This window comes from Saccostrea cucullata, unplaced genomic scaffold, assembly GCF_032062105.1.
Source record: "Saccostrea cucullata isolate Sc308-1 unplaced genomic scaffold, CSIRO_AGI_Scuc_v1 ctg203, whole genome shotgun sequence".
Classification (NCBI taxonomy): Eukaryota; Metazoa; Mollusca; class Bivalvia; order Ostreida; family Ostreidae; genus Saccostrea; species Saccostrea cuccullata.
The window spans coordinates 240,001-255,376 of record NW_026925998.1 but is presented as its reverse complement, the minus strand read 5'-3'; the positions used below and the strand labels follow the sequence as shown (position 1 = coordinate 255,376).

The 15,376-nt window shown below is 33.6% G+C and overlaps 2 protein-coding genes across 2 annotated transcripts in view; one reads left to right on the top strand and one right to left on the bottom strand.

The window, feature by feature from the left end:
• The window catches only part of LOC134270333 (mutS protein homolog 4-like), a 19,392-nt gene extending 12,837 nt beyond the window's left edge, over positions 1–6,555 (bottom strand). The window contains exons 1-11 of the mRNA XM_062752554.1: positions 6,437–6,555; positions 6,091–6,217; positions 5,726–5,805; positions 5,449–5,539; positions 5,048–5,200; positions 4,713–4,930; positions 4,367–4,472; positions 4,132–4,238; positions 3,417–3,565; positions 1,134–1,257; positions 933–999 (exon numbers count right to left, since the gene is read on the bottom strand). Coding sequence (XP_062608538.1) covers positions 933–999; positions 1,134–1,257; positions 3,417–3,565; positions 4,132–4,238; positions 4,367–4,472; positions 4,713–4,930; positions 5,048–5,200; positions 5,449–5,539; positions 5,726–5,805; positions 6,091–6,217; positions 6,437–6,461 — 1,247 coding nt within the window. The 5' untranslated portion in view covers positions 6,462–6,555. The remainder of the gene's footprint in view (positions 1–932; positions 1,000–1,133; positions 1,258–3,416; positions 3,566–4,131; positions 4,239–4,366; positions 4,473–4,712; positions 4,931–5,047; positions 5,201–5,448; positions 5,540–5,725; positions 5,806–6,090; positions 6,218–6,436) is intronic.
• LOC134270332 (integrator complex subunit 10-like) overlaps positions 4,661–15,376 on the top strand; it is an 11,112-nt gene continuing 396 nt past the window's right edge. Inside the window, exons 1-14 of the mRNA XM_062752553.1 lie at positions 4,661–4,751; positions 9,008–9,192; positions 10,322–10,389; positions 10,505–10,611; positions 10,808–10,947; positions 11,042–11,123; positions 11,495–11,647; positions 11,991–12,153; positions 12,302–12,529; positions 13,756–13,901; positions 14,097–14,179; positions 14,330–14,449; positions 14,617–14,793; positions 15,090–15,252. Coding sequence (XP_062608537.1) covers positions 4,706–4,751; positions 9,008–9,192; positions 10,322–10,389; positions 10,505–10,611; positions 10,808–10,947; positions 11,042–11,123; positions 11,495–11,647; positions 11,991–12,153; positions 12,302–12,529; positions 13,756–13,901; positions 14,097–14,179; positions 14,330–14,449; positions 14,617–14,793; positions 15,090–15,252 — 1,861 coding nt within the window. The 5' untranslated portion in view covers positions 4,661–4,705. The remainder of the gene's footprint in view (positions 4,752–9,007; positions 9,193–10,321; positions 10,390–10,504; positions 10,612–10,807; positions 10,948–11,041; positions 11,124–11,494; positions 11,648–11,990; positions 12,154–12,301; positions 12,530–13,755; positions 13,902–14,096; positions 14,180–14,329; positions 14,450–14,616; positions 14,794–15,089; positions 15,253–15,376) is intronic.

Below are 15,376 nucleotides of genomic sequence, written 5' to 3'. Positions count from 1 at the left end.
AATTATGTATCTTAGTGTAGTCTACTTGTGTGCCAAGTTATACTGAAATCAGACCAAAACTGTAGGAGGAGTAGCATTTTGAAACAATTTTCCAAAATTTCTATTTTTAGTATCCATGGCAACATCGTTCATCAAAATCAAAAACCTATAAACAGAATTATGTACCTTAGTGTAGTCTACTTGTGTGCCAAGTTATACTGAAATCAGACCAAAACTGTAGGAGGAGTAGCATTTTGAAACAATTTTCCAAAATTTCTATTTTTAGTATCCATGGCAACATCGTTCATCAAAATCAAAAACCTATAAACAGAATTATGTACCTTAGTGTAGTCTACTTGTGTGCCAAGTTATACTGAAATCAGACCAAAACTGTAGGAGGAGTAGCATTTTGAAACAATTTTCCGAAATTTCTATTTTTAGTAACCACAGCAACACTTTTCATTAAAGTGAAAACCGATACATAGAATTATGTACCTTAGTGTAGTCTACTTGTGTGCCAAGTAATATTGAAATTGGACCAAAACTGTAGGAGGAGTATCATTTTGAAAGAATTTCACAGAAATTTCTATTTTTAGTAACCACGGCAACACCGTTTATCAAAATCAAAAACCGATGTACAGAATTATGTATCTTAGTGTAGTCTATTTGTGTGCCAAGTTATACTGAAATCAGACCAAAACTGTAGGAGGAGTAGCATTTTGAAAAATTGTTTACAGACAGATGGACAGCTACACAGCTAAACAGACGGACAGACAGATGGACGCCGGACGCATTACTATCGCATAAGCTTTTCTGGTCTCTGACCAGTAGAGCTAAAAAACAACAAAAATCTTTTTGCATAAATCAATTAGTAGCAGAAAACTTAGTTCACATCTGAAGCATTATTATTAGTTCTGTAGAAGTACATGTTATTTTTTACACTGACTGCTCACTTGCTTGTTAACTCCATTACAACTGAATTAAAATCAGACACACACAGCTGTTTCACACATTGTAAACCTAAAAAATAATATGGATAAAACATATTAAAAGTTCTGAACAAAATTGTCTATTAGGAAATAAGAACTGTGTAATATATGCATGAAAATGAACAAGAATAAATTAAAGTAACATAAAGTGTTCATCCACTTTACCTTTGGTCTCATTGAAGTATTTCCTCTGTACTGTGGAGACATTAGAGTTCTGGAACTGGTGACTCACTAGCTTGAACAGCTTGGTCATGGCTCCATTCTCACAGGCAGTATTTGGCATTATTATCTATATACAAGTTAAACATTTTAGTAAGCACTTTATGAGGTTACTACCAATAAATATATTGAATCCTTTTAATAATGTTGTCAGACCTGCCTATTCCAAACAATTCATGGAGCTTATCACTTTTTATTAGACTTTTTGCACTGTTGAAGTGCATCAAGGAATCTCAGATAGTTAAAATTTACGTAAATTAACCTGCTTTTTGTGTACTAACTAATCTACAAAAAAAAAAAATTAATAAAGCAATTTAGTGTATACTGTACACAATTAATAAATATCCTGTAGATTAAAGTGCCAGTGAACTTTTCAAACAACCATAGGATTTGCTTCATTTTATATACATGTACCACAGGCACCTGACGTTACTAATTTTTCTTTTAATAAAAAAATATACACATACCTAATAATAAACAAGGTACCCATCAAAACCCACCATCTTGGATTTTCGAAGTAGGTCATCACTTGTATTTTCGTCTGAAACTCCGTCAAATAAATTCCCTGCAACCATATTCTTTCTGTGGCCAGTCTTTCGAGGTCTAAACTTACGGACACTGCAGCCAGAAAGGCGCATCACACTTGCTAATATTGAAAATCCCTCGTCAAACTCGACCTACTGCTTCAACATTCCGAGAAATCGCCAAAGGGGGGCCGGAAGTTTACATACGACTTGAAATTCTTAGGGAAAGCCCTTTTTTGATTGGTCAATATATTTGTACGATTTATTTTTAAAAATAACTGGCGAAAGTTAGTACTTATTCCAAAAACAATAATTCAGACAATAATACAACGTAATATATAAGAACATTCATCTTATTTCTCTCAATATAATTTCGATAAAGCTTGATCAAAACGATTATATTTTGTAAATGTCGAAGATCGGCCTGATCATGCTAGCTGATCAATGAACATTTTCGAGACAAATTGAGTCGGTTTTAAGTCCCTACTTACATGCACTAAATATGATTAATAACACTGTCATTATTGATGCCCTGATTGAGCGCTATCCATGCAGAAGATTGACTTTATTTAAAGTATGTATGCACGTTTGTGAGACGGGGAGGGGGTCCACACTAAAATTATCCCAGGGAGTGTTGAGATCTGCAATTTTATGTATTGCAATAAAGTAGTGGCATGGCGACATTTTTATTTTTTTCTTGTTGACAGATTATACTTAATACATGTTGCAAAGGCTTATATTTGATTTCATTACATATCCTTTTATCAGTGTGATCCCTCTCCTTTTTCAATTAAGAATATGCCAGGTATATATGTATATATATATATATATATAACTTGATGGTTTGCAGTCTATTGTTTTTTGAAAATGATTCAATTAATTCTAGATGATTTGTTGTTGATTTTTTTTTTTTCAAGCACCCCCCTCTTTTATTCAAGACTGTTTCGAACGCAACGACCTGTATAGATCAATACAGTATATTTTACAGGTATATTTATAAGAAGTGTTTTATTTTTCCCATTTTGCATTTTTTTTCATTTCTATAATCGAAATATTTATTAAAATTTCAAAGTAATTATAACACGCCGCTTTAGATCCACCACAAAACTGACAAATACGGATTTCCCATTAGCATATTGATGTAAACTTCCGGCCCCCCTTTGGCGATTTCTCGGAATGTTGAAGCAGTAGGTCGAGTTTGACGAGGGATTTTCAATATTTGCAAGTGTGATGAGCCTTTCTGGCTGCAGTGTCCGTAAGTTTAGACCTCGAAAGACTGGCCACAGAAAGGATACGGTTGCAGGGAATTTATTTGACGGAGTTTCAGACGAAAATACAAATGATGACCTACTTCGAAAATCCAAGATGGCAGGTTTCGATGGGTACCTTGTTTATTATTAGGTATGTGTATATTTTTTTTATTAAAAGAAAGATAAGTAACGTCAGGTGCCTGTGACATGTACTGTGAAATCATTAATTTTCCTGGTGGCTTAATTTTCGTTGTTACAGAGACATGAAGAGTCCCACGAATTCATGTCCACCACGAAATGTAAAATGTCATAGACATGAATGCATGTTTATAAATACTCAACAATTCTTCAAAAATAGTGACCCTGAAAATTTTACCCCATGGAAATATGTGATTTTACAGTAGCATTCAACTCTTTTGTACTGTTACAATATTTTAACAATAACAGACTTTTACCTCTACAGGCTGACATCTGTGCAGCTTGGTGATTGTCTGTACATATGTCTGAGTATCTGAAAACTGAGATAAATTCAGTGTTGGGGATCTCAAATCAATGCTGGCAAATCCTATCTCTCCTCTTGCCATGCCACGTCCCTCTACAAGTGCTGAAAAGCAAAACAGACTGAAATCTCTCTTTGTAAACATGATTAATAATAAGTTTTAAACAGCTTCAGCATGTTCTTTTAAATGGTGTATATACATGTGTGTTTTGTAATTCAAATGAAAGTTTGATGATGACTGGGCTGTACAATGGTTCTTGAGAGAAAAGTCTTTTTTAGCAACCACTACTTTTGTTTTTATCTCACCTTATTCAAAGGTAACAAATCTATTTGTAGTACAAATGAGAGCACTTGTGCCAAGGATACCCTGTGCCAATTTTAATAAATATTGGCAAATGCGTTCTTGAAAAGGGCTCATCTTCCAAAAAGGTGATGCACACCACACAAATGGCTAAAGCACTGGCTCTTCGAGCCTTAGACTCAGAAGAGCAAAAAAATGTCTGGAAAGCTAACTTTGATGCAATAACAATGACAGATTGACAGAATGAGGGATGGAAAAAAGGTGACAATATTGCCCTGCCTTTTTTATGTTGGAGGCATAAAAAATGATGACAATTTCCCAAAGTACTTTTGATTTTTTCATTGGAAAAATTTATATACACTCCACTTACCCACAATGACTGCTGAGTTAGGGTTGATGGCAGCTGACCGGGTGTGTGGTGTAGACTTTGGGTCACATGATCTCTGACGGCCAGATCCCAGCACAGAGGTAGAGCCACTAGTGTGTAAGGTTAGAACTTCATGTTTATGAACATTTACTTTTAAATGTTTTGCAAAAAAATATGATTTTGTAAGGACTTGTGGGCAACAGCTATTTATGATATTGCAATAAAAAAATTTCATTACACAGATTTGCAAGATGAACTTCCCAAGAAAGAGGATACCATTCCTTTACTTGAAGAGGTTGTAGCTTTCCTTTTCATGTTCAGAGGTGTCTTGAATAGATTTGATCCTGCTATCATAATGGCAAAATATATCAATATTTCAAATTACATGTATTATCATTAAATAAATCAATATATAAACATTATATCTTTGAAAGGTGTTAGTATTAATGAAAAGAAATCTACTACCTGTGATAGAATTGTTTTAAAATAAAAAAATAAATAAAATAAAAAAAAAGAATCAAGTTTATCAAACTTTCTGTTTGGACTAAAAGTGTTGGATAATCTTTAATCTACTTGTATGATACCTGGAAGGAAATTAGTGTGTGGAGTCATTGTCACTCCAGGTAGGGGGGTTTCAGACAGGCTCAAGTTCTTTTTCCTCCCCACAGACCAGTCACTAGAACTGGTCTCCCCCCAGCAGCTGTATCCACTAGTACCAGTGGTGCTTCTGAAGACGCTGTCTGTTGTCTTTGATGCTCCTCCACTCTGTTCCAGATCACTCGTCTCTGGGGTGATTCCACTACTGAAATAACAATTATTACTCTTCCTTGTTGTTTTGTCACTGCTTTCTCTATGCTATGAAGATAATATATTGCATCTAAATGTATATCAATCATTACAAACTTAACTATAAACTTACCTCTCTAGTTGAGCTGATGATAATGATGAGGATCTGTGCACCTCAGCAAAAGTACAGGATTTATTTTTCTTCCTAGTGGAGTAATCCAGAAGTTCAGAGGCTACTCCATTCTTCAGCTGTTGTATGCCACTTGCAATATCAATCCTTTGTCTGCTTCAATAAGCACAACATGATTGATTACATCATTATCATTCATGTACATACTTTGGGATTTAAAATGAAAATAGCTCTTTTCTTGAGATTGAACTACCAGTTAGCACTTATTTTGCATTACCATTGAAGCAATTACAGTTGGTTTTACTGCCTGTTTGACTTATTTGACAAAATCAATGACAATACAGTAACTAAATTATAGCTAGCCCCATCTGAATCAAAGTGAAATATTTATAAAATGTATAAACCTTGCATTCTGTGGATCTTTAATTGCACTTCTGAAAGACTTTGAATAATGAACAGCAGTTGATAGGATGATAGTTGGCTTTTTGGGGATGTCTGTTAAATTAAAATTGGTTTTATTATTTTGTTATGTATATTAATAGTGTATTATTGTTATATTGTCATTAATTTATCATTTAAATGTTAGACAATGCTCCAGTGCATGTTCAAGACTCATTGATTTTCAAATGGTTATATACATTCATTCTAAAATGTGATTTTTTTTTTATTTGTATGACTTACCTTTACTAAATATGGACTGTCCACTGTTGAAATGGCAAAAATCAGGACTTTTATAATTTCCTGTGAAAACTTCAGCCTTTCTAAGTACCGGTAGGCAGTATAAAAAAAAATTGCACTTGTAAGTTAATACATTTTGTTATAATGTATAATGTACTGGTGAATTTGGCAGTACAATATAAATTTTATAGTTGATATTTTAACCTTCGATCATGAAAGGCTAATTAAACAATGTATTATTCATTCTGATTAAAAGATATCCCCATGCAATGTAAACAACAACAATATTCAACACTTATCTTTAAGATCGACTTTTAAACATATTTGAAAAGTTTATCTATCATTTTGCATGAGAAATAGATTTATACCTGGAACATGTATTTGCCTCAAGAAGGCCATCTTCATGGGAAATTTGATCTCTCTTCTGAATGGCTTCTACATCACAGGAATTTACTTGTTTGCTTGTACATGTACTTTGATCCAGAAAACTTAGAGCTGAATAAATATATGAAACAATTATTTCATGAAGATATTAAATGAACACTGAAAGATAAACATCATGATTAATTATTTAAATTGAAAATTTATTTTTTTTTTTTCATTTCACTTTTCCCCAAAATAAATATTAAATACATGTACACACATGCATGCTCTCCATTTTTGCCTCTGATTTATGAAAGAATATGATGAAATTTATCTTAAAAACTGACTTACTGTATTTGGACTGAAATTCTGACATACTTCATATAGTTAATTTTGTCATTCTATTTTCAACCTTCTAAGAACATCCAGTAAATTTATGATTTTCTCATTCTGTAAAAGAGAGATATTATAAGCAATCTTTCAGATAATCAAGACAATATTATCTTTTAAACTAGAATGTAACACCTGAGTAAATGTCTACATGTATAAAGTACATCTATTTGAAATTGGTATGCATATTGATGAAAATTGTACAAACAACTTGTGCAACAGTCAGCAAGTGCATGCTCTTTAATGGGGCCTTTGACCACAGGGGCTTGCTATTTAAAAAAAAAATCATATACAGTAATTAGGGATGTCAAATCGGTCAATTTTTGAAATTATAAAAGTGTAAATAAATATGAACAAGTAAATTTAAATGTAAAACATTGTAAACACTTGTAGAAATAAAACCACATGCTCTGATAGGAGGTTTACACGTAAATGCATTTCTGTTGTAACAATGATTAGAACTTCGTGCCCGACGAAATTTAATACAACATTTATTTAAGTTCAATTTATTTATCAGATTAACACAGGAAATAAAATCGTAAGTGGTTCATGGTGTTTTTGTTTAAAAAAAATAATCTACTCCGTAATTGTAATGTAACTCTTTGTTGCACGTCAAGGTACATTGTATATATCAGTCGTACAACTTGAACTTGACCAAGTTCTAACAAAGCCGATTTACGATTTTCGTATACTTTTCGATCCTAGATTTTATAGTATCACGGGACGGTATTTTGTAGTTTTGTGCAATGATAGACATCTTTTTTTTTTTGCCTTTGCCGTCAACTATTTGTACATGTATTGGCATGTAATGAAACACAACCATATCAACAGTCGCGCGTGTAATATCATCTGTCTCTATACCGGCTTTTCGGAGAATTGACAAAATTATCTAATTTATTTAATCATAACAGACCTTAAAAGATGTTCAGTGAAAACAAATAATTAAAGAAAATCAAAAAATAAGGGTAGAAGACAGCCGAAGGTGAGAAAAGCCAGGTAACAGGCGCTTGGTCACGATAATTACTGTATAAACACTGCCACGGGCGATAACGGTCATTTAGAGGAGTAGGAAACCCTAATTACTGTATGTACAAGTGCAATGAGTAATTTACCTTTTAAAACAGATTGTTTAATTCATTAATAAATAAGCTTAGAAATATTCAAAAATATACATCCGAGTAACCGAGTACCGATTTTAGTATTCGATACTCGGACGTTCGATCTTAACCGGGTACTCGTACATCCCTAAGTCAGTAATAATAAATTATAATTTAATTTTGTTTGTATTCTAGTCTCTCACTGGTTGATTTCTAAAAAGGAATGCAAACTATTTCTTAATAACCTGGTTTGGTATGGAGACACACCCCATTGACAACCAGCTGAATCATCTGTATCCATGCAATCCCCTCCTTTTCAGTCCTTGGGATTCATGGAAAATTCCAGATTTAATAAATGTACCTTTAACTTCAACATGTTCAAACAGTAGCTTGATCTTACCTAATGTAAACAAACATCATGGCTGCTAGATCTGTGTATCAGTCATAGTTTCCAATCACTTCTGTTACTAGGGATGTATTATTGAGCGGCAAATTTGAACTCATAAAAAGCAGCACAATTTTACATCCACGGTTGTTTATTAATTATTTTAAAATTAAATTATAAGGAATAACTCTATAATTCTTGGCCAAATTCTTCGAGTATAACCTGGTTTGGGTCAGTTTACGCTTTTTTATAATCTGCTTCGCAGTTTATAAAGCGTAAACTGACCCGAACCAGGTTATATCGAATACTTTGGCCAAGAATTAGAGTCATTTCTTAAAGTTAAATATGATTTTTCTAAAATAAATAATTATTACATGCCAGGTGCAAGCCCCTGTGCTTTGACTTGAGACTAATAAGAGAATAATTCATATATGGCATAAAACTGGTACTGTTTTGAGGTGATACTTTTGTACCCTAGGGTACAATTTCTATTTATCTTTTTGTTATACGATTACAATATAGATACGGACTGTTTATCAGCTGTTTATGTAGCCTGGTTTCTGGCCATATCCAGTGATATCTTCCAGAGACATACATCTTCCCAAGTCAACTTGGGTTTCTGATCCCCTCCACTCCGCATAAAATGTTTATGTGGAGCGGAGTGGATCAGAAACCATTGACTTGGGAAGATGAGAGACATATGCTCTATTATACATGCCTCCGTTATCTTCTAATTACTGTTAAAACGTAGGCAATAATTACGTGTAATAAGTTATAAATATTTTCACAAACCATGCATCGATAAATCCATACTTAATCAGTATTAAATCGTTAACAGGTAGATCCCATCATCAATCGTCTGCCTCATTTTTTACTCTTTCTGTTATGAATCCCGATCCCGTTCAAATAAATAAAAAACGATTTTGTAGGATTTTTAAACAAAAGTGGGCAGAATTCTTGTGCTTTTAAAAATACCATATGTATTGCTTGTGTAAGAATTCAATTGATTGATTAAGATAATTGTCTGAAAAAATACTTCATTATTTTTAGGTCGAGATCGACAATCCATTGTTGTAAACATGGCTGCAACCATGTCTGAAAAATCTATGAGCGATGAAAATTGGCTCATATCTCGTGCTAGAGCTTGTATGAAACCTAGTAAGAATAATCCATATGCAGCAAAAGCCTGGATGATAACAGCCAGATCTTTATTTCCTAACAACTTTTCAATACAGGTAGTATGACAGGTTCTGAACCGTCGAAATTTTTTTCCACAGGTGCCATATAAAATAAGATTTTTTTCTTCTCCCCCCTGTCTTGGTTTCTTCGTTGCATTACAAATTCTGATAGATGTGTTTGATGTTGCATGTAAAATTTATAAAAAGGATTTAAAAAGTCTAAATAAAATAAATTAAGTTTTTTTCTTGGTCTGCTGTTGGTCACTTGATCAGCATTCAGCTGTTGATCTCTAAAAATCTTATCCATGTTATCAGAAGTGACATTGTAACCGTAATGTCTGTTGGTAAGCTGTTTCATTTTTTAACGGTAATACAAAAAAGAACACTTCTTACAGGCTTTGGTTGCAGATTACTGATAAAGAAAAGAATGCTGTTTCTTTGTGTGCCACAAAATTTATCTTACTTTTTACAGATTATCAACACACATATCAATATCGATGTTTTCTATACAATCATGAAGAAAAGACATCAAGCTTATTCCATAAGTCAAATATTTTCATGGAAATTCTCTTTCTATCTAATAAAACACATGAGTGATCCTGATCAGAATTCAATATATTATCCATTGGACCATGTACATGTATGGTAAAATCCATATACATGTACGATGCGATATGGTCACACAACATAGATTCTAATAATCTAAACTTGTCATAACTAGGTCAACTTTTGATCATCCCAGTGGTCGAATATACATAAATTTTCCCTTAGAATAGAACTAATGTCGACTATTTCTAAGACGAATATTTGAAGTTCTCCTAAATCTCAAGCAGTACTCTTCCAAACATAACCTTCAAGTTCACTGAATTTCTAGGACCTAGTTCAGAATCTGGAGTAATTACGTCTCATTAATCTGATAAGTTTTCAAAGGAGGCACATTTTTATGTGCTATTTATGCATTACCAGAATTAACCAGGGTATTTATAGAACACTTCATTTGAAAGATATTGCTGCACAGCACCAAAATGTAACTCTTTGTATATATCCAGGTAATATTTGTATGACCTCTAAATTTCATAATTACATTACAGAGGTTTTCACTTTCCCTGTATTATTCCGTTGGTGCAAATATACCAGCATTAAAACTGCATGTACAAAGACAACATTTACTATTTTATTTTGATAGTTTGAAGCATATTCTTTGGAGAAAGCTGGGAGAAATGTAAAAGAGGCAGCAAAATTACTAGAAGAAATGTAGGTTTTAAAACTTTATTAATGCCCTTTTTTCCCTATTGAATTTATGGCTTTAATTGCTCTTAAATGATGTCTACATCATAATCTTACATATAGATATTGAATATGTTCTTAGGTTTGTTTTATTTCCAAATGAATCTCAACTTTGGGAGGAAATACAGGAAATATTAGAAATTCTTCAAACCGAAATGTCAGCAAATAGCCACAAGAACTTTCTTACTGGTGAGTAAAAGTTTATCATCATTAAGTGATTATTACATATGTGTATGAAAATTTTAAAATCTTATAATGAAATTCATATCTTCCCATTTTAGATTCTTATGAATAATTGTCATAACTTTGCATTTAACACTGCCTGTGATAGGTTTGTAAGCTGTGTTAACAATGACTATGACCAATCTAAGTCTGTCTTTTCCAGAGATTTTTGCTGCTGTCTCCACACCATCACAATGCCAGATGTTACTCAGTGTAGCACAGAAAATCAGTAATACTCTTGAACAGTGTCGACTTCTCCTCCTGGCCATGAGGAAGTTCCCAAATCTGGTGTTTGAGCATGGGGTAGGTATTTTGGATATGATTATGATATGATTAAACTTTTGCCTATTGTATGAGTTCAGATTAACAAATCACAGTATTTATTTTTTATGTGTAGCTGAAATTACTTGACACCCTCCAACAAGCAGAACTGGAAGCAAAGATCAAGTATCCAGTCAACTGCTACAGAAAACTATTTGGTAGGTGTATGCTGATAATTTTAATTTTTAGCTGGGCTCTATAGTGTAAGCTATTGCCTGGCAAACAGGATCCTATATCTGAGTGGATTTATCACTAGAACATAACCCAACAACCTCCTATTTAAACACTGCACTTAAAAAATTAGATCAGTTTCTTCTCCCACAAAGTTCATGTTGATCATACTGGGTTAAACTGTTTTTTTTTTTAGAGGGGGAAGCTGGGATTCAATTTCCATGAATTTCATTTGAGAAAATTGATTTACTTGAAGATACAGTATATTGAATATCATTATTATAGAGAGAAAATGTCCAGAACAATGAATGTAGCAATTTTTATTTTAAATTCATATAATGCTGTAACTCTTTTTCAGTGTGTGATGTCCTACCATTAGTTCTTCAGAAGGTAAAGAAACTTGAGGTGCAGAAAGCTCAGGTCTACAGATGGCTACAGATGTCTGTAGAATTCTACATCATGTATGTCACCCAGTCACCAAGCTTTAACGGAAATACCAGAAATTCTCCAGGTTCAGTGGATCACTAAATCTTAACTGTTTATCATTCAAATAAATGTTTATTTACCCTATACACAGTATACATAAAGTTTTTTTTGCTTGAAATGGATTACTAAAAGTATATACTTGATTGCATATAAAAAATAATGCTTGATTTTTTGAAAATATTTTCTGACATTAAAAATAACCTTTTAAGCATCTCCCTCAGAGCAATGAAGATTTGACCTTGTTCTTTGAACCTCTGTCTTTATACACTTGAGCTCTATTACAATACAATTTACAATCAACATGGTATTCATAGCAATGACCAATGAATATATCATACAAATGAACAATGACTATATTTATGTTATAGAGATGCTGTCTCCTACTAAGTTAAGTAACAGAGTGAGTATCCCTGGCCTGTTTGACAAGGAGTGTCAGGTCAGCGATCCCTGGGGGAGTCTTCTGAAGCTCCTCATACTCCTGGGTCAGCTAATGGACTGGGACGTCCCACCCGACCTGTTTAGTGAACCAAGGTGAGTCCTACAGGATAGGCCAAGGGTGGGAATATTCTTGTATTTGCTGTTTAAGGAGGATGCTAAATTTTAGTGTTTTCTACAATTTGAAAAGGAATAAAATTGGTACAAGAGTCTTCAACAATGGTTTTCCTTGGTTAATTTACAGAGAAATCCAGTATAAGAACATATACAGCCTGTATAACAGAGCTCGTCAGTCCCACTCACCTGAGCAGACTCGACAGGTGTTGTACACGACCGTGGTCCTGTTCCTGGAGTGTCTGTATACCTATGTCAGCAGTGTAGACCCCCAGTCATTCCTCGGCCCCAGTGCCAGCCACACCCCACTGGTTCTTATGGAGAAGTTTGAAAACGAAACCTCAGAAGAGGAACCACAGTAAGTTTACAGTTTTAAACTCACTTGAGCCATGTTTTTGAAAAAAGAAATTGGTAAACAATGTTTTGTCATAAACCAGATGTCAAACTCTTGAAGATGAATATATTTATTGATAAAGCTACTACAAGATAAAAATTTTAATTTCTAGCTCAGGAAGAGTAATGTGGGAGCTGGCCAAAATAAGCTTTATAGCCTGTTACTCCACTCCCTTCAGTGTATTTTACACAGTGATTGGGATAAGCACGCACCCTGCGCCATAGTCGCATTAAATTTTAAAATGTAACATTAAAATTAAAAACGCTGCGCCATCGTGGCGCATATATAATCATGCACTACATACTTTTAAACTTTGAGGTTTCCCCCAAGTGCTTGTATTATTTCCCAAAACAATCGCTGTCAATTTACGCTGATAAAATAGGATTTAATGTCGTTCAATTAAAGCGTTCTTATGACTTTCTTTTCTCCAGTATCTAATCAAACAGTTACGTGTTTTCTGATTGGCTAATGCGCACGAAATAAACTGGTGTCAGGCGTGCAGCATGCTGCCTAAGAAAATACCTCGTACCGATAAAGGGCAGACTTTTCTTAATTTTAACAATCCTAACAAACAGAATTCAAGTAAATGGGTAGAAAATGACTCGGAAGAAGTATAACATGCTGACAGAATGAATGGAGATGAATCTGGCGGTAAGACTGATGATGTAGTCTCGGAGGAAAAAAAACAAAACGAAAATTTAACATGAACTGGAGGGAAGCAGTATAGATCTAAACCAGGCTTTAAATCATTTTAAAGATGTCAAACATCGGAGACAAAAAATAAAGAATTGAAATTAATTTGCAGTGTTTATTTATTTTCTGACACTTGCGAATTTAAATATACGAATTTTGTATCTTTTAATGTTGTCATTCAATAATTTGACAATTTCAATTAAGTAAAGTCAACTGAAATTCTAACAGCAACTAATCAATTGCAAGTTTGTAACTAGGAAATGTCCCATTAAAAAGTCTGTTTGGCGCATTGAATTTTGAAATGTCACATTGACACTGACTAGGAGTGTGCCATTGTCACATTTACTCCCTAGCTTATCCCAATCACTGTTTACATTCATTGTATGCATACCATGTAATTAATAAATCTTGGTTTAAATTCTGAAACAATGACTTTCCACCGCATGTCAGAAAATCTAGATCAAAGTATTGCTTACAGAAAATTTTCTATTTCACAGAGCAAAGAAAGCGAAAGTACAATCAGATGGCAATCCTACAATAGTGGGAGCAGAGTGTCTTACAAACTCTAGTAGGATTATCAATAGCTTTACCACAGCCTTCAAATGTTACGAGCTCATGCACTCAACAACAGAACTGCAAACAGGTTCAGATATATAAAGTATACAATTTTTAATGCAAAGTATCACCAATATTTTTTATTTAATTTTATTGTTTGTCAACATATATATTGCTGTATCAGACTTTATCAATTAGATGGCATTTATTGATTTTTAGGGTATAGATTACATGGTCGAGTTTTTTTAGTAGCTATATTATGTAATGTTTGATATTTTGACAGAGTTTATGAAGCTGTGTGAGATCTGGCACATGGAGACCTGGACGTGGATGGGACATTTCCAGACAGACATGCTCATTTATCAGGTAATGATAGGAACTGGAATACAGGAGTTGTAGCTCTTAAAACTCGGATAAGTAATTATTTCCTATGGCTATCTTGTTTTTAAAGTATTTTCTTTCCAATCTTTTAAAATGCTAGTAATTTTGAAAATATGTGTTTTTCCTTGGGGACAGGGTGCCTTCACAGATGCCATTGCACATCTCCAGAATTTTTCATCTGCCATAAAGGAAAACATGCAACTAAGAAGTAATCTGCAAATGGCCTGCTGCTTTTATTGTCTGCAGAAATATTCAGTGAGTAGTTATAAGTCAAAAATACTTATGACAGGTGACACTTTCATTCTACTTACTGTAATCCAGTTAGGGGAACTTCATATCTAAGTATTTAATAAGAGTACAAGTACATCAAGTTTATGAAGCCTGCATTGTGTTAAATTTTGTTTCTAAATCCTATTTTGTAGAAAGCCTGTGAGTTGGTGTTGAATGTAATTAAAGATCTGCCATATACACATGACAGATTACCTGTCTCAAATCCATCAGAGCCAACAGGAGCCAAGGGCAGACAACTCTGGTTGACAAAGTGTACAGAAGCTGAGATTCTCCCATACTGTATACAGCTACTTCTGGCTGCTCTTAAGGTATAATAATTTTGCACAAAATATCAAAAAATGAACATGGGCGATGGCTGTGGACACTGTTTTCTAAAGGAAAATCTCCCTTGAAATGTGCCATTTTGAGGCTTTTCTGTTGAAAATAGAGAAATGCTTCACATTAATGATGTCTTATTTGCAGAATTGTAAACCTTCATGCCATATTCTTTCCTGATTTATCAGAGTCATTTATTTAACTAATATTTAAGCCAGTTTCAAAACTTTTTGATGTCATTACATTTTTAGGGCGCAATAAAGCTAAAACCATACCTTCTTCTTTGCAGTCTAAAGCATTTTCCTCGAAAGGCGATGACACATCACTAGGTCACATGGTGGTATTACTGCAATATGATTGGCCGAAGTCTGAAGCTTTGTTTTACGAAGTCTTGAAGAAAGTCATACAGCAAAACAGCCTTGTTTACAATCAGTTCTTCAACTATGTTATAAGTATCCTTTGGTTTAGGAATGAATTAGTTTGTTCTAATTTCACCTAGTGTATATTTTTTAATCAGTACACCTCCTCTGATTTTTTTTCTAAATTGGAGTGTAAAATTGCTAGCATCTGTGTTTT